Source organism: Mauremys reevesii, linkage group 3 (assembly GCF_016161935.1).
Source record: "Mauremys reevesii isolate NIE-2019 linkage group 3, ASM1616193v1, whole genome shotgun sequence".
In the NCBI taxonomy this organism is placed as follows: domain Eukaryota; kingdom Metazoa; phylum Chordata; order Testudines; family Geoemydidae; genus Mauremys; species Mauremys reevesii.
Window position 1 is genome coordinate 146273478 of NC_052625.1, and position 25373 is coordinate 146298850.

A 25373-nucleotide genomic window follows, 5' to 3' on the forward strand; every position below is an offset into this window, starting at 1 on the left:
ATCTCCCTACTTGGAGCTTCCATGAGAGGCGTGAAAACTAGCTATATATAAATATGAGAAACAAACTGCAGTGACTTAGCCTAGTGCTTTGACATGTCTGATGACAGGCACTACATAAGAAGTACTTGTTATAATATTAGTACTCCCAGTCATTCATTCAAGTGTGGCTGGAGACTTGTGGTTTTGTTCTAAGTTGACTAGTATTTTACTGGCAGGTTAATAATAATTTGCACTTATATAGCACTGTAAAAGCAGGCAACTGTGTCCTGGTAATTGGCTGTAGGACTTATTCTTTGCATTCGTGGACTGCTATGTACCCGGGAATCTGTCATCCCCAACTGTTTTCTTCAGTGATCTGCGGATAAGATGAAGAAAATGTCCCCTGAACACGTTGTACTCAAACGCCTTTGGATAACATTTGTTTTGTTTTTTGCTTTTAAAGAGAGTTTGGCACAAATCGTCTTGGAAAATAAAATGAAGGGGGAAAAAGAGACAATCTTCTCTTACTTTTCTACTCATGTTGCTTAAAATTGAGAAAAAATGGGAATAAACTCTACAGCTTTTGTGTTTAAGCACAGTGCACAAACTCATCTAAATTAGACATTAGTGGTTCACTTATGGTTTATTTCTTAAAACATTGACTTGAAAGAGTGTGCTGTGAGAGAACTTAGTAAATATGGAGATGAACAGTAGTATGGGGGGAGGGATAGCTCAGTGGTTTGAGCATTGGCCCGCTAAACCCAGGGTTGTGAGTTCAATCCTTGAGGAGGCCATTTAGGAATCTGGGGCAAAAATTGGTCCTGCTAGTGAAGGCAGGGTGCTGGACTCAATGACCTTTCAAGGTCCCTTCCAGTTCTAGGAGATTGGTGTATCTCCAATTATTACCTTAGTATATTTTTATTTGCTCACCATTGTTTTTGGTTTCTGCTGATCTGATTAAAGTAGCCATTGAGGCCATAGTCTGAAAATAAATATGGAATACATAATGGAGGGGGGTTGTTGAGTGAGAGAGATTTGCTGGTGGTTGGGAGGGCTCCCTACTTTATGTATAAAATAAAAAAAGTGAGAAAAAAAGCTCACTTGCCGGTGTAGTGCCTTCATCTGAGGATTTTAGTTCTAACTAAAATACAGAGCCTAGAAATGTTTCTGTTCTTAAAAGGTAATCACCATTTTAGTTCTTGGGCTGTTTTGTATGAGGCAATCATGGAGCCCAATTATAATCCCATTGAAATCTGTACAGGATACTTTGCAGGAAAAGTAACAAAATCAAAAACAAAGCACCCCTCCTCTTTCCACTAGTTTGAGTGACTTTATAGATGTATGCTTATCCGTTCCATTCACTACATGCTTTCCAGTTACCCTATACAGAAACCCTGTCTAAGCAAAAACATCTATACATGTGTGATGGGGTAGTGTGCCATCCACAGTGCCTAGTTGTCAACCCATCCCACCACCTGTCATGGCTGTTGGGGGGTTTGAAAGATCCTACAGGAAGATGTAGAGAGACCTAAGGGAGATAGGGATAGTGAGGAAGCAGTTTTAGGACTGAATAGTGCTTGGAGAGGGAATCCTGTTCCTGTATGTTTCAGGGCCCAGTGTCAGGAGCCTTGCACAGAGGGTGGGGCAAGCCTCCCCTCTCACCCTACGAATTGGGAAGGAATTGGGAGAAAGTGGAACAGCATAAACCTGCGCCTCCCTCATAGCAGGGGAGACACTGACAGGAGAAGGCTGGCCTGGTGAACCTTTGAGATGGGAAGGCTGTTTAGCCGAAGGGAGCAGGCAAAAGTCTTGCAGCTGATTAACTTAAGGCAGTTGGCCTGAGAGACAAACTCCAGCTCCAGAAAGAGGACTGAGGGGAAACTCCTGCTTGAAGGATGGAAAGACAGATTATTGTAAGGCCAGGTCTACACTACACCTGTTAAAGTGGCACAGCTATATTGCTGCGGCTGTAGCGCAATAATGTAGACACTTTGTACATCAATGGAAAGGGGTTTTCCATTGCTGCAGTTAATGTCACTCCAAGAGGCAATAGCTAGGATGACAGAAGAATGTTACCATTGACTTATCCACATCTACAGTGGGACTTAAGTTGACCTAATTATGGTGCTCAGGGTGCAAGATTTTTTACAACCTTGAGCGACGTAGCTAGATAGATCTAATTTTTAAGTGTAGACCAGGCTTAAGGCAAAGATGCCCAAGACACAACCCCAGTCCCAGAAAGAGGGATAAGAGGGAACTCCTGTTGAGAGGAGAGAGAGACTGACTATCTTAAGGCAAGGGGCAGAGAAAACTGGTAGCAATTACAATCCTGCTGCTGCAGAGAAGAACCTGAGACTGGCTTTTAGGAAACACTTCCATACCTGGCCTCAGGAGAAGCCAAGATGAACCACAAAGTCAAGGTGAAGGCCACAGAATCTGCAGATCTTGTGATGTTGCTGATGAGCAAGGTAAAAGTAGGAGCAGCCCAGGAAAAACAGTGGAGTTGAAGAAATGGTCCTTAGCCACCTAAATAGGCCTGCCTCTGTTCTCGGTTCCAGCCTAAGAACTCTGGATTCCCCTAGCTCTTCGCCAGACCAAGAGGGGAATCGTGGATGTCAAGAATAAAAGAAGCAAAGACCTGATAGAGGCTGGGATTGAAGGTCATTTGATCTTGCTTACTATTTTTTGGACTTTTTGGGTAACCTGCAGGAACGGGAATGGACTGAGCAGTGGCATGGTTGGAATTGAATTTTCAATGTACTGTAGGCAGACAATTAAAAAGAAAGGAAAAACATCATGGCAACAGAAAACATAATATTTTCCTTATAATTATTTGTAGTGCTGATGATAGTCAGGGATGAGGTCTCCTTGTATTGGTATGTAGCAAGGCAGAGCACTCACCGCTGCAGCGCCTCCTGCTGGTTGGTCTGGGAATTAGCTCTTCCAGCTTTGGTGCACCTCCTGCTGGCCAGTGTCTCCCTTGCTGCCGCCTGCTTCTCTCTTTTCTCCACCACACTTTAGTTTAGGTCCCATATCCCTCCAGGCCTGCGGTGCCCCTTCACATGGGCACTGCCCCCTGGCAATACCCCACAATCAGGGGTCCTCCCCTCCCTAGGGAACCCCAATTCCTCAAAGCCCACCTAGCCTCAGTGACCGACTGCCAGTCTTCATCTAGCCCCTTTTCTCAGGGCAAACTAGTCTGAAATGGCCACTCATAATTGGCAAGGGGGCTTGGACCTGCTGCCTCTTCCTGGCCTGGCTGCACTGCTGCAGCCTCAGTACCCCCACCGGCCCTTTTAGCCTGGCCTCAGCCTGGGGACTCGCCTGGCCAGAGTGCCCCAGCTCTGCCTGTCCTTGTCTAGCACTGCTCAGTTTGGGATTCCCTCCTTTAGCCAGTAGCCAGGTCCCTCCCACTCCACCAGTGGAGTGAGACTCCCCCTGCCTAGCTCCCAGACCTTTTATCAGGGCCAGCTGGACCCTAATTGCGTGTGGCCACACCTGTGGCTGCCTACCCAATTAGCCTCCCTCAGCTGCTTTCAGCCCCAGCCCTCTCCAAGGGCTGGCTTTTAACCCTTTCTGAGCCAGAGCGGGTTCCGTCCCACTACATGGTACTGTACAAACACATCGGAAGACGTAACTCCTGCCCTGAAGAGCTTTGTCAAATTTGTATTATGATTTAATACTCTGGATTTGAATTTAGGGTTTCAAATAATTCGCTAATCCAGTCCAAGAATTTACTGGCCCTCTAGAACAGTACTTGTTCCAAAGATAGTTAGATGCCCAAATACCAGTGGGTATTGTAATACTTTTATTGTGTCTTTTTCAATGCATTCATCTAATGGTGCTTTTTTTTTTCTTTCCCCAGACAATATTGTCAAATATCTAAATCCCATGTTACATTTTTCAGGGAATATTTTTCCATCATTAGTAGCAGTTAGGCAAGGAAATCTCTTGTATATCAATAGGAGAATAAATCCCTGTAATTTAACAGTAGAACAGTTGCCAAAAATTAAATTCATTTTAATTTTCATTGCATGTACTTTGCTAATGAAAGTTGACCAGAATAATAGTATATTCTATCTCTAATGGTTGATAGGGAGGAAGGAAAAACATTTGTTTAATTCATTATGTGAAAGGATTCACTAAAAGCCTCCTTTGTCTTAAGAAAAAGAAGCAGAGGAAGATGAGTAAGAGAGAAGGAAGATCTTGTTAAGGTACTGGACTGGGATGCAGTTCATGTCTCTGGCCAAACCATTTAATCTTTGTATTTCAGTCCTCCATCTGTAAAATGAGTATAGAGACTTCCTTTCTGTCTTATCTATTCAGATTGTGAGCTCTTCTGAGCACAGACTCTTTACGGGGGCCTATACGAGCTACTGTTACACAGATAATAAATCTGTTGAAATTACTTACACAGGAAAGATGTGCCATCATTTCTTCCTACCACCTATGAAAAGAGTATTAGAAAATGCTATTGAGTCTTGTTGGAGAAGCATGTTTTGTACCTTCACTCTGATCCTTTCTTATTCAGGTATTGATTGATGAAGGGAATGTTATTATGTGGATGTTCTTCACCTTCCTCTCAGCAAGGCTCTTTCTCCTAAATATCTGCTGTGAAAATGGAAGAGGTTTTCCTGTGGAGTAATAGGTTGTTGGCAAATAACATCTTATACAAACTGCCAGACTGCTGAGAGTAATAATGTTAAACTCTGTTGAAGTTAAAGGGCTATCAAAAATAAATGAAGAAAATTGGAAAAATGAAGTTAGCGATGGCAGTTTGACCATGAGCTGGTCTTAGACAATGGTTTTTGAATGGAAAGGTACAGTTAGAGAAAATTACAACTTTCCCTTTACAGGTGTGTGCTGGAAAAAGTTTCATGGTCAAAAAGTTGTTGATAATTTTACTTTCTATTTCCTGTATATATTTAAAATATCTTTGAATTGTTTACAGCTCTGGCACTCATGCTGTATCCACCTTTTTATTGTGTTCTTTTAGCATTATTGTCTGTTTCTCTCTTAAGATTCTAACTGTGACTTCCAGAAATTGTACTAATGCATGTGGTTTTATTAGCTTCAGAGGAGCAGAGTGAGCTAGAAGACAGAGTTTGTGGCTGAAAGTCAGGAACTCCTGAATTCCAATACTATCACTACAATGTTATGATTATATCAAGATGCATGTGCTGTAATTTTAAAATTTGTATTGTAACTGCTGGGTTTCAGTATGTTGATTTATTTCTTTTATTTATTCTGAGAAGGCTACCTCTATCTGGATATCTTGATAATGAGAAACCAGAAATTTGCTCAGTTTTCTCACTTCACTTCCAATTAGTCTTCATCAACTGGGGTATAGTTATCTCTGAAGCAGTTTTCTTATTTACTCTACTAGCTTTCAGAAATCACTGTGCAGTAACTCATCTCTTTGAAGGTTCTAAAGTGAGTTCTAATTCAGTCTAAGTCCTGTTATTTAAATTCTATAATATTGCATGAACTTTTTCCTTTTGAGCACCAGGAGTAGAATGTCCATCTGCATTCCTTCAGAGCTCTACTTGCAGAAAATGAGGTAGACTGACAATTGACTAACTTATTGAGCAAGGATCTTCATTCTTTTTTCTTTTTGGAACCAGACATTAGTTACAGTATGTATTTCCATCCCTGAAATCAGGACCTCCTTGTAAAGCGCTTTGAGATCTTCAGTTGCTGTAGAAAAGCTAGGTATTATTATTTTGTTGCTTTGATTTCTTTCTGTCAAATTTTAACTAGGTTCAGTAATGTTAGTATCACAAATTAAAGGGAAGAAGACTGTTGGGACAAAACCTTGAGGACCATTTGTAGAGAGCGACATTTCCATGTCCACTGTGTCAGGTATGGGCTTGTCTATACTTCCGGCTAAATTGGCACTTCTGTGATCGATGCAGTGGTGTCGATTTAGCAGGTCTGGTGAAGACAAGCTAAACTGATGTCTGAGTGCTTTCCCGTCGACATCTGTACTTCACCTACCCAAGAGGTGGAAAGTAAGTTGGCAAGAGAGCATCTCCTGTCAACAGCGCGGTGTAGACACTGCTGCAACTCAACCTAAGTTACGTAGATTTCAATTATGTAACTTACGTAACAGCGTAATGTAGGTTGATTTAAGCATTAGTGTAGACCAGCCCTTAGAGAGGAAGTGTGATCTGGTGATTACTAGGCTAGGAGCTAGGAACTCATATTGTAATGCCAACTCTTGTACTGTTTTGCTGTGTGGCATTAGCACAGTCAGTTAGGGTGAGATTTTCAAAGGCAGCTAAGTCCTGTTTTCAAAAGTGATTTAAGCATTTAGACTCACTGAAAGTCAATGGGACTTAGATTCCTAAATTCCTAGGTTATTTTGAAAATAGGACTTAGACTCCTAAGTCACTTAGGTGTTCTTGAAAATTTTACCTTCTGTATGCCTATATCGAAATCTGTATAATAGGTGATGTTACTCCTCTCACTAGATACTATGACTAACTGTTTGGACTGGACTTTGAACATATAAAAGGCTATATACATTTTAATTATTATTCTAAAAATAATAATGTGACTGCTACCTTGCTGAATCATTTATTATATGCTAATTTGACTAGAAAAAATATATGCTATCAAGATTTCCTATCAAAGCAAGATTTTATCTCCCTATGTATGGCAGAACAGAAATGCAATTCGTTCTTCCTTACTAAAACATATAGTTTAGAGATTATTACATTCTAAATGAAACATCTTAATTTAAATAAGCACAGTTTGATCACCTCTCATATCACTAAGTTTAGTATTATTATGTCTTTTGTTTCATTAACATCAGAGTTTCGGACAGGAGAACTGTAAAGTAGGATGGAAAATATAGCGAAGAAAAAACTAGATAACCATTGGTCACTGCTAGGAAGTTAATTTAAAATCTATTGTCTAAAGAAGTTGCAACATCAGTAGTTAATTCTACTATCATACTAAAGACTCAGAGTGAAAAATGGACTTTGGATCCTAAACCCTAAATTGATACTGGCCATGTTCGTCAGTTTCCTTAGTGACTATTTTGGAGGAATTTTTGTTGGCCAGATTGCTGGAAGATCAGCAATGTCACATCTGTATATAGATATTTATTTCACATTATTAACAACACTGCTTTTTGAGAGCCAAGTGGTTTAAATGTGACAATGATGTTATTACGCCGAGGATAATTTTATAATTGTAATTTATATCGTTGTGAGCCAAGTGATAGTAGCTTGTAGTATACTCATAAGCTTACAGTTTGTGGGTGTTTGCAGCTAGATATATGGACTCCGTTTCACATATGGCAACTGTAAATACATAACTCCAATAATATCATCCAAATAGCAATATCTGGGTAACAGAGTTTGATAGCTGAGTCATTTAATGAATGTAGAGTATAAAGTAAAACTTGCCTTTAATTATATTACATGTTATATGAACCTGTTAGGCAGACTGCTGACAGAACTATTCAAAGGTCAACTCTTGATTTACAGAACCCCAAAATACTGCCTAGTTCTAAATTAATCAATGTTTATTATTTCTATTGTATTCCACTCCCAGAGGCTGCATAAACTAATGCTACTTGTATTGGCAAAATGACTTGGGTCACTAATTTTAGTTTGCATTTAACTTCTGTATCAATAAGGCAAAAGGGGGAATTGGGAGAATGGCAGATGCTGTACAACTTCAGTCTGATCACAGCTAATTTCAAAAGTTGTTTAGGGAATGATTCCATTTGTTCACTATGTTTTGTGCAGGAATGCTGCTGTTGTAAGATGATGTTTGTTTATTTGGAAAGCTGCGTTAATCCAGGATGCACAGTAGGCTTTGGAACTAAACATTTGAAGAATGTGTTAGAGAAGAAAATCAGGGCTTGGGATTTTCCTGGCATTTTCTATTCAAAGGGGCCTATTCTGTTTGTGAACAAGTGATTTATTCAAGTTTCATTTATAACTTAGGCCAAAATCCAGGGACCCAGTACCCACCTTAAACACTTGGCACAGTATTGGCTGTGTTTGTGGATGTGTGGGTTTGGGGGAGAATCCTGGAGGAAGGAAGGAATCAGTCCTCCCAGGCTATACAGTTGATGTGGAGCTGCTATTTGAGAGGTTATTTCAGTCAAGTAGTTTCAATACAATAGCAAAAAGGGAGAGGAGTGGAGAATCCTATATAGCGGTGGACCACTGAACTCTGATCTAATCAAATTTCCTTAAGAAAGCAGATTGATGAGAGGTGTTCAGGGAAAACTCAGGGGCTTCAGAGAATGAAGTTGGGGGAGCAGGTTTCAGGAAGCTACAGAATTCAGCTTTGGTTGAGAGCCAAGAACTCATGAGTTCTAATTCCTAGCCTTTCATCTGAGAGAGTATGAATTAAGGCTCCTGCATAGAGTAGTAGGCTGGTCAGAAATAAATATGCAGGCATGTGTTCTGAGTCTGCACCTTGTCTTTTGTTTCATTTTGCTTGTTTTAAACAGAAATTTATTTTGTCTTATTGAAGTTATGCCAGTACTTAAAAGAAAACTGAAATTTCCATTTTAAGATACTGTGACACACTGTACCTCGGGGGAACACCCTACACCCCCATGTTCATCTTTATAAAATGATTGTGTGGTATCCAATGCAATGTTTGTCATGTTGGGTGTCTTTGGAAGGCTCATGATGCGCTGAGCATGGTAGTTATAGTGATGTTATAGTAATTGTTACAGTAATGGTATAGGCAGCAAAGAGTCCTGTGGCACCTTATAGACTAACAGACGTTTTGGAGCATGAGCTTTCGTGGGTGAATACCCACTTCGTCGGATGCATGGTATAGTTTATAATTTCATGTATGTAGTTATGAGGCTGAAAGTGTGTCCTCATGGCTTAAAATAAGCCCCAGCAAAAACTCTCCAAGAGCAGAGAGGCAGTTCACACCTCATTAGGGCTGGTATGGGACAAACCCAGCCCAGCCTCACAGGAGCAAAAGACGCTGGCCTAGGCAGCAACAGAAGAATCTTGTTAGACTCTCGAGTGAGTCACCCCCCCTTCCTTTGGTCAGTTTGGGACTACAATGAAGTAATGCTCACCTAACTCTGAAAAGGGTGGGTGCAAAGCCAAGAGGGAAGAAAGGACATGATAAAAGGGAGAGACATTTGCCATGCTTGCGCGTTCTCTCTCTCTCCCACCTACATCTAAAAACATCACACCAAGCGACTGAAGCACTGATCAAAGGGGAGAGCCTGGCTGAAGGGAAACCAGTCAGCTTGTGGTGAGAAGCATCTAAGTTTGTAAGGGCATTGAAAGTGTTTAAGATCAGCTTAGAATGCGTTTTGCTTTTATTTTCATTTGACCAAATCTGACTTTTGATGCTTATAATCTTATTATAAAACTTCTAATCACTTAAAATCCATCTTTATAGTTTAATACATTTGTTTGTTTATTCTACCTGAAGCAGTGTGTTTGGTTTGACAAGCCTGATACATTTCAATTTCTTTGTTAAATTGATGAACTCATATAAGCTTGCAGAGTCCAGTGGGCATAACTGGACAGTGCAAGATAGAGGTTTCTAGGATTGTGTCTGGGACTGGAGGTATCGGTTGCACAATCCAAGGAGCAGCTTACATGCCAGAGGCTGTGCATGAACAGCCCAGGAGTGGGGGTTCTCGCAGCAGAGCAGGGTAAGGCTGGCTCCCAGAGTCAAGGATTGGACCTCGCAGATCACTGGTCCAGATAACACCAGAGGGGAACATCACAGATACTTGTTTATAATTTAAGAATACACCTCTACCTTGATATAACGCGACCCGATATACCACGAATTCAGATATAACACGGTAAAGCAGTGCTCCGAGGGGGCTGGGCTGCGCACTCCAGTGGATCAAAGCAAGTTCAATCCACGCGTTAAGATTTTTTGGCTCCCGAGGACAGTGTTATATCGAGCTAGAGGTGTAGCTTCATTTTACAAAAGTAAAGAAGACACTTCTGTGGTTTTTTAGTACTTTTGGGGTGTGTGTGTGTGTGTGTGTGTGTGTGTAATCAAAACCTTGAGATATGGGTATGAAGATTTAAAAAAATCAACAAGTGCATGCATTTTGCATTTCTGATTTCAACAAGCTTCACAAGAACTATTTCTTTCTTCTTTTATGCATTGAGCAATATCTTAGAGTGGTAACCGTAAAGATGGCCAAATGACCTGTCTAGACTCTCTCTCTTAAGTACACTTATTAAAATAGTGTGTGTGATAATTTGGAGGGATTTGTGTATATCTAATGAATTCTGGTTGATGTTAGGAAATTGCTGCATTATGGAATGCCTCAATGTATGTGGATTCCACCACTTACTTTCAGGTTTGCAGACCAGAGTTAGTGGTGGGATGTTAAACCTTAATGGTTGCCTCTTCAGGTGGAAACATCTTGAGGCAATGAATTGGCTGAAGCTAGGAGACTAGTTCCTCCATCTTCTTTGTAGGGAGGGAGAAGTGCCCAGTGGAAAATCCCCAGCAGCAGAACAAAGAAACCAGGTGTAGTTGGTGGGATATATAAATGCAAGAGACTCCGAGACACACAGAAAAGTTGGTCAGGAAAGAGGCATGCTTTTGTAGCAGTGGAGTGTTGTTTAATTCTGCGACCAGCCGAGGAAGATGGAAGCTAGCTGACCTGGGGGGGAGAGAGAGAGAGACTCCATGATTCAGAGGAGAAGCCGTGTGCAGAAAAGGGAACCTGGACTCCTCAGAGGACTGTGCCCAAGCCCAAAGAATTCTCCAGAGTGGTGAGATACCCGAGGCAGGGAAATGCATACAGGTGTATTTTTATCTACATCTGTGCATTTCTCATGCTATCTAAATAAAGAGTAATTTGTTTTAGAATCCTGTGGCAGGTCTGTTTGTGTGTCTGTTTTACTTCACTATCATGTGCCCCGATGAGGTAAACGGTAAACCCAGAAAGCCCACATGGCTGGAGGTCTGGGAGAGGGTATGTTTAAGCTATGGGAGAGCCTGAGGGATCAGCAGTGGTCCCAGGGGCAAGGAAATTGGATTGTGTGGGTGCAGCTCTCAGGAGAAGGTGCAAGACAGAGGATCTGCCCTCTGAGAGTATGTTTAGAGACCCCATTCGGGGACAGTGCCTGGGATCTGTTCAGACTCAGGAGGCTTAAAGCACAAAGGGCCCAGTGAGGTGGGCTACAAATGGAAGATCCTGGTGAGTGTCAATCCAGAGGGAGCTCTATCACAACTGTGTGTGTAACAGTGTGATACTAGTTTAGTGTGTTTACTAAAATATACTTTATGTATATAGGTGCGTGTGTGTGTGTGTTTTGTTTTTGCAGCATAAAGTAGTCCATTGCCTGCAATGTGGGAAATGTGGGATTGATCTCAATCCGTGTGGAGTTTGTTCAAGTCTTCTGCTAGGAGAAGGGTAAAGATGACATAGGATATTAAATGGGGCAGGGAGCCCGCAGGAAGAAGTAAAGGGATCTTGAGGGCTCCATCATGAAGCTCAGGTACTATAGAGGGGTTGAGGTACTTATAAGAACCAAACTAAATAGATGTAGAATGTTACAGGGTGGCAGGAACCTACATACAAATCCATTGGACAGTACAACCGTTAGCATTTACCTGCCGCAAAGGTGTGAACTACATGCTTACAATTTGCATAAGCAACAGATGATCAGCTTTAGTATAACTTTGGTTTTGTATTTTGTGTATTTAAAATGGACTACTTTATCTGAAAATAATCTATTATTAGTCAGTTTCTGCAATGATTTATCATAATTGGCTACTATAAATCCATTTCAAATAGTTAGACACATGAATTTCAAGAATCACTTCCCTTAGGCAGCATGAGTTCAAACTGCTAGGTAGACATTTTTCCCCTGAATTCATATGCAAGTGTAAAAATTTTATGATGTTGCTTTAATGAGACCCACTGGGATTTAAGATTATTTATCTAAGCCCTTATTAAACACAAAAAAAGTCTGTGTTTAGCCATGCAAAGCACAGTTCCTCCTCAGACAATGCAGTGTGTTTTAGGAGTTGAATAGGACTTGATGGAGTGTAGCAGAAATAAAGGAAAAATTTTATTTTTCCCACTGAGTATACTTTGCCTAGGTAAGCACTAACAACTACTGTAAAAGAATTAAACTGACAGCACTTCCGGAATTTTAAGGCTACTTCACTGGGTTAGAGGAATGGATGATGGAAAATACTACTACCACTGCCAAAAGAAGGAGCTAGATACTGCTTGAGACACAAGTAGCAGGAATCAGACTGTAGAAAGGAGCCTGCCCCAAGCCCTAGCAGAAGACTGTATTTTCCTGTATAATTACTTCTTGCTCTTCATCCACTAAACCTCCAGGGTCTTTTGCATTACTTCCTGTTCTTGACTTGTGACCTCAGGTGCTCCTTTCACACACCTCTCTACTCGGGCCTCCTTTAGCTGGGGTCACTGCCTCAGCTTTCTTTTGCTGGATCTGTAGGGGATGGAGAATTAAAGAGGAATGTAGTTGCTGGGACACTATCCTTTTAGCTCCAACTTTGAACCCCAGATGTAGGTCAGGAAATGAAGGCCTTGCCAGGCAGGGCCTGGACATAACAAATTTGATCTAAAATAAAGTGGTGAAATTAAATCAAGTAAAATCTCAGATGAGGATTTTTAAGAAAAAAGGGGCCTCACATTTCCTCCTCTCTCAATGAATTATTAATTCTTAACATCATCCTCTGTAGCAGACTGATGTTCATAAACACCTACACCATATCAGTTATTTTTATATATTTATTTTTGAGTAAATGTCTACCATTTTCACCCCCACTATCTGCTGTTTCAGAATAACCTTTGCCTCTAACCTCTTATTCCTATTCCTTAGTACCAAAGATTGCATGATCTGTCTCTCTTGCTAACATTTCAAAGCTAATGGATGAATTCCAGTCTGTAATCATCCAGCAGGACTGCTGAAGCATCAAGGAAATAGATATTGCAATCTCTTGAAACTGAGTTCATCACCTCTGCAAGCATGTCCAGATTTCATTGGATAGGGCATTCCACAGTAAATCTTTTTTCAAACTTCAAACTCCTTTTAGCAGGAGAAAAATCCAAGCTGCATAGTTGCTGGAAAGCCTTAAGGGTTTAAGCCACTCAAGAAAAGGCGAATTTTCTAAAGTCAATGTCAGAAACCTTATTTGGGACCTTGACAGTGTAAAATATGCCAGTACTCTGTATCGTCACTGTGAAGGATCCCATTCATCAAGGTTTCCATGTATGTGGCTCTGAGGGGCTATATAATGAGCATTACTGAAAGGGATGGTATTCAACAATATGGACTGCTCCACACGCAAGGGGATGTGCATGCAGGTGGATTGTGCACCTTCTAAGAGTGGGCAGTGGAAAAGGATACACTACATAATGTTCCAGTTGATAAACCCATAAACCTTAACTGTAGTAGACCTGGCAGCCCATTGTAATGATTTTGAAGGTTTTCTGAAGAAGTGCACCACTGGGCTGATCTGGCTTATGCAGCTAACCATTAAGCAGCACACGCACACTTTTTACAGAGTGAACATTGCAGTGTTAATACAGGTTTTACAAAAGACTCTGAGCTCATCTTGATTGACTTTGTCAATCAAACTAGAAATGGAAAAACTGCAGGGTTAACCTCTCCTCTCCATCCTCTAAAATCCTTTCCTCTTTCCGTAGTGCTGGTACTCACATCGCTCCTATGTGATTTATAATGTCATCAGTTGTTTCTTCATTTCTACTTGTTTCTAGGTACATTTTTTTTTCATTCTTTTGGACAACTTGCCTTTTTAGGCTATGCTGTCATTTGTGAGGTACTCAAATACTGCTGCCAGGGGATGGCTAGAGAGACTGCCATTTTACTGATAACAGCATGGTCTACTCTCCCTCACTTTGGGTCTATTCTGTGGGTGCTGTTCCCCTGGGAATTGCTCCCGCACTTACCTCTGTTGCAGCTGTGTGCTGGGAGAAACATATGGCAACTCCTTGCAAAAATTCCACCACCCCGTGGCGGGAGGGTTGGAGTCCCTTGAGTATAATGAATCTCAGCCCTGCTTTTTATGCATTTCTGTATTATACTGACTGATGACGACTTACTCTTGGAGATCATACAATGGAAAAAGTAAATAAGAGGTTCCCCAGTCTTTCCCTCCTCCTGTCTCTGAGCACAGGCATCTATCAGACCATGAGTTTCACTGAGTAAAGGGGAGCAATTTTGAGAACCTCTTGTTAAAATGTTGGCTGCAATATAATTGCTTCTCCACTGCTGCTTTTAGAATTTCCAAGCAGCAGCAGTGTAAAAATACCTTGATTCTCCTGCTGCTTGGGAAAGCTCTGATCAACGGCAGAGGCACTAGAGCTGTCTGTATGCAGACTCAGGAAGAAATCACTACATTTTGGAAAATCTTCACCACAATCATAAAGACTAGAAGCAATTAAAAAAAATCCCAGTCTAGCAAATGGAGTTGCAGCATTAGAAGTACTAAAAGACATCAGTGCAAGCTGAGACTTGTGGCACACCTGGCTGATCAAAACTGTCAAGGAATGCCTCAGCCCTTTGCTGTAACAGAGTGCATTCTGTCAGGGAGACTGATATTCTTCCAACCTCCCCGAAAGACATATTAGTCTAGATGTTCTTAAAAAGAAATCCCTCAGTGCCAGCCCTCAGCTTACTACTGTCTAGTCTCATGTATATCATTCCTGGGCAAGATTATCAAGAAGAGGTAGCAAACCAAATCTAGCAGCCTCTGCCCTCCATTAGCATCCTTCTCTGTCTGGTATAAGGCCAAGTCATGGTACAGAAATATCATTGACTGGGAAACCCCTTAGTTGGGATGGACAGAGGTGAAATATTGATTTTGATTTTTTTTAAGCTGCTTTGACACAATTGATCACAAGATACTGCTTCTTTGCCTATGTGTCCTGGCAGGAAATTATGGAATGACAGTAAACCAGCTACTCTAATTCCTTTTTAACACATATGGGGCCTGTATAGTTCAGTGCTGTCACTGCTAATATTTGATATCCATGTGCAACTATTAGGAGCAATTGCAAAATTATGTCTGATGTTAAAAATAGAGGGTCACAATGTAATGACTGTGCATAACTGAAACCGTGCAAAAAATACCATGTAAATCGAGACCTGACTGTACACTTGTTCTGAGGTCCAGCAGGAGGTGGGAGACAGACCAGTTCAGAGTCTCTGGGTAAAGATAAAAGGGGTAAAAAATAGTGGTGATATCATGATGGGATCTACTACAGACCCCAAAATCAGGAAGAGCAGGCAGATCAAAACACACAACAAAAATACCCAAAACATAAGATCTGGGAGAAATGCAGGACTTTAACTACCCAGACATCTTTTGGAAAAGTTATACAGCAAAACAAAAAATTTCCAGTAAGTTCTTGGACTGTACTGGGGACAACTATTTGTTTCAGAAAGTGGAGGAAATAACCCGGGGGACATACATTTTAGACCTGATTCTGACAAACGGAGGAATTGGTAGTGAATCTGAAAATAGAAGGCAATTTGAGTGAAAATGATCATAACACAATAGATTTAATGATTTTAAGGAAAGGACCGGAATAAAGACAATGGACTTCAAAAAAACAGACATTAAGAAACTCAGAGAAATGGTAGGCAAGGTTTGGTGGGAAGAAAATTTAAGGGAAATAGGAGTTCAGGACAGCTGGCGGTTTCTCAAGGAGACAGTATTAAATGCACAAGTGCGAATTATCTTGATGCAAAAGAAAGACAGGAAGAATATAAAGAATCCAATAGGGCTCCATCAGGAGCTCTTTAATGACCTGAAAATCATACAGCAATGCTACAAAAAGTGGAAACATGAACAAATTGCTAAAGAGAAGTACAAAAGAGTGTCACAACTGCGTAAGGACAGAATCAGAAAGGCTAAGACACAAAATGAGTTATACCTAGCCAGGAACATAAAAGGAAATAAGAAGAGGTTCTTGAAATACATTATAGAAATAAAGAGAAAGATGAAGAAAAGTGTAGATCCTTTTAGTGGCAAAGGAGAGCTAATAATTAATGACATCAAGAAAGCTGAGGTGTTTAATGCCTATTTTTCTTCCATCTTCACTAAAAAGTTTAATGGTGACCAATTATTCAAAATAATTAATATTAACAAGAAGGGAGAATGAATTGGGAAAGAACAGGTTAAAGAATATTTAAATAAGTTAGATATATTCAAGTCAGCAGGTCCTGATTAAATTCATCCTAGGGTATTTAAAGAACTAGCTGAAGCAATCATGGAACTGTTAGCAATGATCTTTGACAACTCCTGGAGGATGGGTGAGGTCCCAGAGAGCTGAAGAAGGGCAAACATAGTACCTGTCTTTAAAAAGGGGAACAAAGAAAACCCAAGGAATTATAGACCTGTCAGTCTAACTTTGGTACCTGGAAAGATACTAGAACAATGTATTAAACAATCAATTTGTAAACACCTAGAGGATAATAGGGTTATAAGGAATAGCCAGCATGGCTTTGTCAAGAACAAATCATGCCAAACCAACCTAATTTCCTTCTTTGACAGGGTAACTGGCCTAATGGATGGGGGTAAGCAGTAGACATGATATATCTTGATTTTAGTATGACTTCTGATGCAGTCCCACATGACATTCTCCTAAGGAAACTAGGGAAATTGATCTAGATGAAATTACTACAAGGTGGGTGCACAACTGGTTGAAAGATGACACTCAGTATTTAACAATAGTTCGCTGTCAAACTTGGAGGTCGGATCTAGTGGGGTCCCACGGGTCAATCCTGGTCCAGTACTGTTCAGTATTTTCATTAAAGACTTGGATAATGGAATGGAGATTGTCCTTATAAAATTTGTGGATGACACCAAGCCGGGAGGGGCTGCAAGCATATTTTTTGCAGGGTAGGATTAGAATTCAAAATGACCTTGACAAATTGGACTATTAGTTTGAATTCAGCAAGATGAAATTCAACCAAGAACAGTGCAGAGTACTTTAGTTAGGAAGCAAAAAATCAAATGCACGACTACAAAATGGGGAATAATTGGCTAGGTGGTAGTACTGCTGAAAAGGATCTGGAGGTTATAGTGAATTGCAAATTGAGTCAACAATGTGATGCAGTTGCGAGATTAATATAATTCTGGGGTGTATTAACAGAAGTGTTGTATGTAAGACACAGGAGGTAATTTTCCCATATTACTCAGCACTGATGAGGCCTCAGTTGGATTGCTGTGTCCAGATCCAGGTGCCACAATTTAGGAAATGGTTCTCAACCTATTTACCATTGTGGGCTGCATATGCAGCTCTCGAGATGTTACATGGGCTGCATCCACACTTTATAAATATACAACCTGTATGGCCCTGAGGATGTCAAATGGGCCACAGCTGTGTGTTGATTGGGCTGCAGGTTGAGAACCACTGGTCTAGGTTTACTTGGTCCTGCCTCTGCACGGGGGGCTGGACTTTGACTTCTTGAGACCCCTTCCTGCCCTATGTTTCTTTCATTCTATGACACCGGTTGTGATGTTAGCAGTGTGTCAGTGACATGCTCCTTTGTCTTTTCATCCAGTCCAGACAGCACAGTCTACAGTTATTGCCATACGTTAACGAAATAACAAGCCAGCTATTCTCACATAGGTTAAGATGTATCCAGGAAAAAATGAAGTGGTACTAGATGGAAGAGGAAAACATTTCAAGGAATTGGAAAATGCCACCATTTCCTTTTGAGCTGTGGACATGTATACCCTACTGCTGGCAAGAAAAATGCAGCCTTGGGTAATGCTAGAACACTTGTTAATCCTAGATACTCAAAAGAGTAACAATAATCAAAAGTGCCACCTTCTATCACTGACTATCTCATTCCTCCTCAGCAATGATCCAGCTATTGTAATCCATGTTTGAATCAGCTCCAGTCAGAACTACTGGAATTGTTTCAACAAGAAGTTCAACTGTCTCTTAGGATGTAACTGTGTGATAAGGTGACTTGATGTCTGTGAACTAGGGTGACCAGATGTCCCAATTTTATAGGGACATTCCTGATTTTGGGAGATTTTTCTTATATAGGCACCTATTACCCCCCACCCCCGTCCCTATTTTTCACACTTGCTGTCTGGTCACCCTATGGTGAACTGATGATGCATCCCAGATTCAGGGATTTCCTCTTGTCATTTCAGTTTTCTTCACTGATATGAGTAATCCTATTGTAATCAAAATTTGAAGTCAGCAGGCCAAATTCTATTCTCATTTATAATGTTGCAAATCTGGAGCAACTCATTTGAAACCAATGAAGTTACACTATCACACATATAACAGCAACATTCTTTTCCTTGCTTTGTATCTTTTGCCCAGTATGGTAACATGATTATGATATCACTACCTGAATCCTTGCTGCAGGGATCAAGCCCTTAGGGAAAACTCTGGAAAGACACAGTATACGAAACTACTAGAAAAAAAGAGTTGTTCATGGCATTTAAATTTTTATTTCTTAATCATTATTATTTTGTATCCTCCATTTTAAAAGATCAAAGCATAGAAAGACATACTTTATAGCAGTAGTCTTGTGGGCCCCCATTAAGCAGAATTCTATTCCATTCAGACTCTTATACCTCCCTCATCTCTATAGTATTGGTGCACCACCCAGAAGTGCATTAAGCAGTGTTACTAGTGTTTGCAATGTGACACTCTCCTTTCTCTCCAGAAAGTTATGTGCGGTTTTCTTTCTTTCTTTCTTTTTAAATTCTTTTATGTCTTCTGTGCTGGGGGTGGGAGTGAAGGCAAGGTCAAAGTAGTACACCTTGCAGTTGGCACAGAATGTGGTGATGTTTGAGGTCGTCCCTAGATCCTGTGAAAGTTGTTGCACTGCATTTGGAGTGGCCCCAGAAAAAGCTCCTACTCTCGCACAAACGAGCTTTACCCTTGCAGTGGACAGCTTCATTGTACTTGAGGAGCCAAGTTGTCAACTATGGTCCTCATCCCAGAGCTTCAGAGATCTTTCATTTGTACTGGGCCCAGACCATTGAATGGCTTGAAGATAAAGGACTGAGACCTCGAATTTGATTTGGTAGATGGGAAGCCTGTTGGAGAGTGAAGGACAGGTTTGATGTACTTGTTGTAGCTCATGTTGCTAAGGAATGCATTGCTGCTTTCTGTGTTAGCTAATTCATGCTAATATTATCCCAATTAAGCAGTATTCATTGCCATTCCTTGTTGCTAGACTACATAGGTGCCCAGAGAGACATCCCAATGTTGGATAGCCTGATTAAGAAGATTGTGCTGTATTGCTTTTAGGTAATGAGACACATTTTTTTAAGCTCTGTGGTAAGCCTCTTTAAGAAATTACTTTCCCATAAAAAGAGATGTAACATGAAGACTGAGATCCGTTATAAATAATCAACCACATCTGAAAACATTTATAAACAAACACTTCACACTAACGTTCATTGGGAATCTAGTTATCTGTGAAGCAAAGACTTTATAATAAGAGGGGTGGGGAGTAATTAATATATTTTTGGTAAAGTAGAAGAATTTTGTTTTGGATGATATCTGGAAATTCACACTAGGCCAGGGGTCGGCAACCTTTCAGAAGTGGTGTGCCGAGTCTACATTTATTCACTCTAATTTAAGGTTTCACGTCCCAGTAATACATATTAACGTTTTTATAAGGTTTCTTTCTATAAGTCTATAATATATAACTAAACTATTTTGTATGTAAAGTAATTAAGGTTTTTAAAATGTTTAAGAAGCTTCATTTAAAATAAAATTAAAATGCAGAGCCCCCCCAGACTGGCGGCCAGGACCCGGTATTATGAGTGCCACTGAAAATCAGCTCGTGTGCCGCCTTCGGCATGCGTGCCATAGGTTGCCTATCCCTGCACTAGGCTAACCTCAGTATGTTCAAGTAATTTGGAAAATTGCCTTTGCTACTTTAAATGTAAGCCTTTTTTCCCAGTGAGTGTACTAGGTGATCTCTACAGTAACAGTATTTTCTACTTTTAATTTTTACTATTTTAATTGATTTCTAAGTTGTATGTGGAGTATTTCAGGGGTTTGGGGTTTTTTACCTCCTTTTGAATATTTACAGTATATGGTGCTTCTAGCTAAGAAAGCTAGTGATTTTATTTTTAACTTATGACTAGGAAGAATTTTCCTAATAAGGAAATAGCTGGCAGGCATGGCTGAATTTTAACAATGTATAAGGATAGAAGCAAGGATTTAGTGTCCAGCTGCAAAGTACACTCATGTCCTTTTTGCTTAACTCAAGACGTGTGCTGTTCCTAGTTCAGAACCGTTTTGTTGAGCACATTTTACTATATTTACCTGCTTTGGGGGTTGGTTTCTAGACTTGACTCATGTCAACTGTCTAGGTTTATTTTCAGTGGTGAGTTCTCCTGTCATAACATTTAGTCCAAACTAGGGACTTGTGTTTATACCCCTCTATTATCTACTTCCAATCTGGGGTCACCTTCATGGAATTTTGTGGCAGAAGAGGAAGTAGCAGAGGGATCCATACGCTAGTCAAATTAGGGAAGTATAAATAATGAACAGTGTTGAGGTACTCTTTCTGTGCTAGCATCATTGACCTGATCCTGCAAGGAGCAGAGTGCTTCCCGGTGATGCTGCTCCCACTAGTTGCTTAGTACCTCCTAGGAGGCACTCATCTCACACGACAGGGCCTTTTCCAGATCTGGTGGTGTGAAAGCAAACAATACTTTCTCCTAGATGGCAGTTGAGACAGCTAGTCTATGCAAAATAAAAACAGTCTCTGTAAAATCAATAACTGTATTAGAAAACAATAAAATACTCCATTTTTAGCAAAGAGGAGTTTTTCTTTCATCCACAAGGACAATTACAGAAGAAGAAAAACATTTTTAATACTCCCTTGAGTGAGAGAGCAGAAGAAGAACAAAGAAGCAGAAAGTCTAATAAAACAATAGTAACTGCCCAAATATAAACTGGTCAAATGTCACATCAGGGAAGGTTTAGCACAGGGGTAGGCAACCTATGGCATGCGTGCCAAAGGCGGCATGTGAGCTGATTTTCAGTGGCACTCACACTGCCCGGGTCCTGGCCATCGGTCAAGGGGGCTCTGTGTTTTAATTTAATTTTAAATGAAGCTTCTTAAACATTTTAAAAACCTCATTTACTTTACATACAACAACAGTTTAGTTATATATTATAGACTTATAGAAGGAGACCTTCTAAAAACATTAAAATGTATTACTGGCATGCGAAATTTTAAATCAGAGTGAATAAATGAAGACTCGGCACACCACTTCTGAAAGGTTGCCAACCCCTGGTTTAGAGAAACAACTTTCAACAATGTAAACCATGCTCTCTTGGATCAGCTAGTCTGAAAGCATGCAAAAGGAGACATTATTGCTAATTTAGTAGTAAGAAATCCATAGGAGTTTATTCAGGGGCGGCTCTACAAAGTAGGCTGCCCCAAGCAGCGCGGAGCGCTGCGCCGCCCTTCCCCAGTCCCGCGGCGGGTCCCCTCTTCCTGCGGCTCCGGCATCCTGGGGAGGGCGGCATTTGGCTCGGTGGAGCTCCGCGGCATGCCCGCGGCCGGTCCACCGGAGCCCGGGCCGAGCGGACCTGCCGCAGTCATGCCTGCGGGAGCTCAACCGGAGCCGCGGGAAGACGGGACCCGCCGCAGGTATGACTGCGGCAGGTCCGCTCGTCCCGGGCTCCGGTGGACCTGCCGCAGGCATGCCGGCGGGAGCTCCACCGGGGCCAAATGACGCCCTCCCCAGGATGCCGCCCCAAGCGGGCGCTTGGCCCGCTGGTGCCTAGAGCCGCCCCTGAGTTTATTTAAGAAGTAACTATAATTGAGCCACTATATAATTAAATCCATAGAGTCATACATTCCAAGTCCAGAAGGGACCATTCTGATCATCCTGTCTGACCTCTTGTATAACACGGGCCATAGAACTTCCCCAACATCCTTGCAGAAAGAAACATCTCCAAAAATGAGCACATTGACCTATTTTAGAAAAGGTGGATTTAAAATAAAGTAAAAAATCACTTAAGTCAAAACTGAGAAAGTTAAAATCCTTGGATGCAGTATGGCAGCTACTTCAGCATAGTGTATGTAATAGAGCCAAAGGAATCCTCCATACTTCCAAACAAAAAAGGAAGAAGGGAGGCAAGGGGGGAGGAAACAGTGTGATCAAATGCGAAAGTTCAAGAGGCCATTCAAGCCAAACAGGTATTTCTCAATTAAAAATCCCCATCCCTGAGACGTCAATAGAAAGGAGCATAAACTGGAAGGTAAAACATAAGATAGAAATTAGGGAAACTAAGAGGGAGTGTGAAGAGAAAATAGATAACAAGAAATGTTTTTAGTACATAAGATGCAGTAAGTCTGTCACAGAATCAGTGGGTCAGCTAGGACCAACGCTAAAGGGAGCAATTAAGGAAAGTAAGGATATTGCACATGGAATGAATGAATGGGTGAGTTCTTTGTCTCGATCTATGCCACTGAGAATGGTGGGATGATACTGCTCTTTTCAGGTACTCCTAGAGATTCAGCTGTTGAAAGAGGAGGGACAAACTAGTGAATTTAACAGCAACAAGTCACCAGGTTTGGTTGATATGTTTCCAGGAGAGCTGAAGAAATGCAAAAATGAAGTGGCTGACCTGCTAATAAAAATATGTATTTAAATCTGTAACTGCAGTTTGCTCTCAAGCATTGGACTGGCCACTTTCAGAGGCAGATTATTGGACTGAATGGACCATTAATCTGATCTGACAATTCTTACATGGAAGAAAAGGAAGTCTAGCTTAACATGCGTTTGCAAACTGGTTGTGCTGACATTCTGAGTTGATTTTGCTGAAACAATCTGTTATTCCTCAGCATAAATTGGCAAGAATAAGTACCAAAAAAAAGTTATGTTGGCTGCTGTTTCTGTGCTTGAGTGTGATTAGCTCTGAGAATTTCAGTGCATTTTATATTCAAACCAAAAAGCCATGTAAAGTAAATTAGGGTTGATTTTCGTTGGTGTAGATTTGTTCCATTGCTATACCCTAAAAATCAGTTGGCCTCAGAGTCTCTGCCTTCCTACCTTTTCATCAGTGATAAGTGACAGTTTTGCTACTGGATAAAAATAAAAAGGATTCATAATAATACACTAGCTGTTCTTTTTGCAATATTATATATGCAAAAATACTGTATGATAGGAAATTGACAGTGACAGTTGAGATCTGATTCAGAATATTGTTAAAACTTAGAATTACAAATGTAAAAATGAATTGTTCTGATGGGTGCTAAATTGTCTTGTCTCATTATGTATCTTTTTTGTAAAATTGGTGATAATAGCAAAATACCTCTCACATTTACCAACCTTGTAAGGAAAATACATTGGCCTGTGACTCCGAAAGGACAGTGCACATGAAATAGAACTATTAGGGTATAGAAAACAGTACAGTCTTTTTTTAGCATCTGTTTGAACCATGTGTGCACTATGTATTTTACGTGAATTAACTTTACATGAATTAATTAACAGGATTTCTTGTTACTTTCCAGCCTTGCTGATGCATGGGAAAATGATATTGGAGTTCATCCTCTAACATTTCCATCAAAAACCTGTTTGGAATTGTTGTTGATACTGAGTTTGAGTAATGCTTGTCTGCCACCTTCACTACGCTGCATGAACTCCTTCCAGGTAATGAACTGTTTTTCATTCAATATAGATGTGTTATCTGTAGGAAAGAGCAGGCCCCCTGGGGACGCATAAAACCCTCCAAATTAAAGGCATATCAGTTGGGGCTACATAGCTAGTTATAATACTAAATACAGCAATGAAGAATTTATTTTTTTAGTATGCACTTTTCCCCAGAATTTTAATATTTAGACCAAGGTGAGAAGGTATAGAAGATTTTTAAACTGTCCAAGCTAAAGAGCATGTTTAAATAAATGCCACCAATGACTTTTTAAAAACGGGAAGCGTGGATAGGTAGAACAATTGCAGCACAACTCCGTTAAAACACAGCAATATGTCAAAGCCCTTATAAAAAAGAAAATTAAAGTAATTGTGGTAATAACAAAGAATCAGATTATGAACCTTTACTTCCCTGGGTGATCACTCCCTTGAATGATGGAACTCATACAATTCAGTGTGTGTGCATGGCAGTGAAATGGTCACAATCTGTCCTATTATAGATTACTGTTCAACAGCACCAAGCCCTCTCCAGTGAAAGAAATGGGGCTTTTAACATTTCTACTGAAGTAATTATTGAAGAGAAAATAATATAACGTAAAATGTGAAAGGGATTTGTATAATTTTTATCTTCTTTACGAATGAGTATGTACATATGTTTACAAATGAAATATATAGTCATTTTAACTCATAATAAAATGTGTTAATTCAGCCTCCTTTAAAATATTCTTCGTCTATCCTTGACTCAGTCCATCAATTATATGAATCAACAGTTGATTGGTTTAGGTCAATAAATGTATCTAAATCTATGTCTCATTTGGGAGTTTACTTAAGCTATAGAACGCAATTTTAGGGTTTTTATGTAAACTATTTTTTTCTGTTTTACTGAGATTTCTTTCTAATTGTGTTTACCGTTGTTAAGGTCAGAATAAGTAAATGAAAAGAAATGCTCATAAAAGAAATATTGGGCTAGAACCTCAGCTGGTGTAAGGTGGTGTATCTTTATTGACTGTAATGGAATTACATTGATATATATCATCTGAGAATTTGGCCCACTGAGTTGTGAAATAACTAAACATGCAACAGAGAGTCCTGTGGCACCTTTAAGACTAACAGATGAATTGGAGCATAAGCTTTCGTGGGTGAATACCCACTTCGTCAGACGCATGTCTAAACATGCAGTTTTTTATTTGGCTTATCATCTACCTTCTGTGAACTTGAAAAGGGGGTCTGTAGTCTTTTGAACTGTCACGTGAATAGCAGTTATTGCTGTTTATTTCAGAATGGTGTTTTTATACCCAAAGTCAGAACTGTTATTGAATTGTGCTTTTTTTTGGATCATAAAACTGAGGAATCTTCTATGTGCTGGTGGAATGATATTGCAAAATTAATTTTTTTTATAGATTGATGCAGCCACTGATGCAGTTGAACAATCTGGGTTGCCTGTTAAATAGTGGCCATTCATATAACTTGTTTACTGCCCATAATGTGGGGTAAAATCTTCCCAGTTTTATTTGGGATTAAGAAATAGTTTGAATGAAAGTCTGTTTTTGTATGCTGATGGGATACACCTTGCACTGTTTGTGTGTGTGTAGTGTTTGAGATTCTAGAGTGGGAGGTTTCTTTAATTTTTATCTGGATATAGATGGGAACGGAGAAATGATTAGCAAACCCAGAGAGAGATGGATCAGTAAATTCAATAAATATTTTACCCCTTTTGTAGACAGAAGGTTAGGTCCCACACCTGAAAAAAA

The 25373-nt window shown here is 40.3% G+C and overlaps 1 protein-coding gene across 10 annotated transcripts in view; it reads left to right on the forward strand.

Annotated features, from left to right (window-relative positions):
* Positions 1-25373, forward strand: part of UBE3D (ubiquitin protein ligase E3D) — a 123407-nt gene that overhangs the window by 53402 nt on the left and 44632 nt on the right. For 7 of the 10 annotated variants that reach the window (XR_005597019.1, XM_039532572.1, XM_039532575.1 and 4 more), the window contains exon 9: positions 23487-23625. Coding sequence is in view for 9 of the 10 variants with exons in the window: in XM_039532572.1 (XP_039388506.1) it covers positions 23487-23625 (139 nt within the window). In the remaining variant the exon portion in view is untranslated. Of the gene's footprint in view, positions 1-23486; positions 23626-24122; positions 24250-25373 lie in introns of those variants that run through there. The other 3 variants (XM_039532573.1, XM_039532580.1, XM_039532571.1) reach the window with 2 other exon arrangements.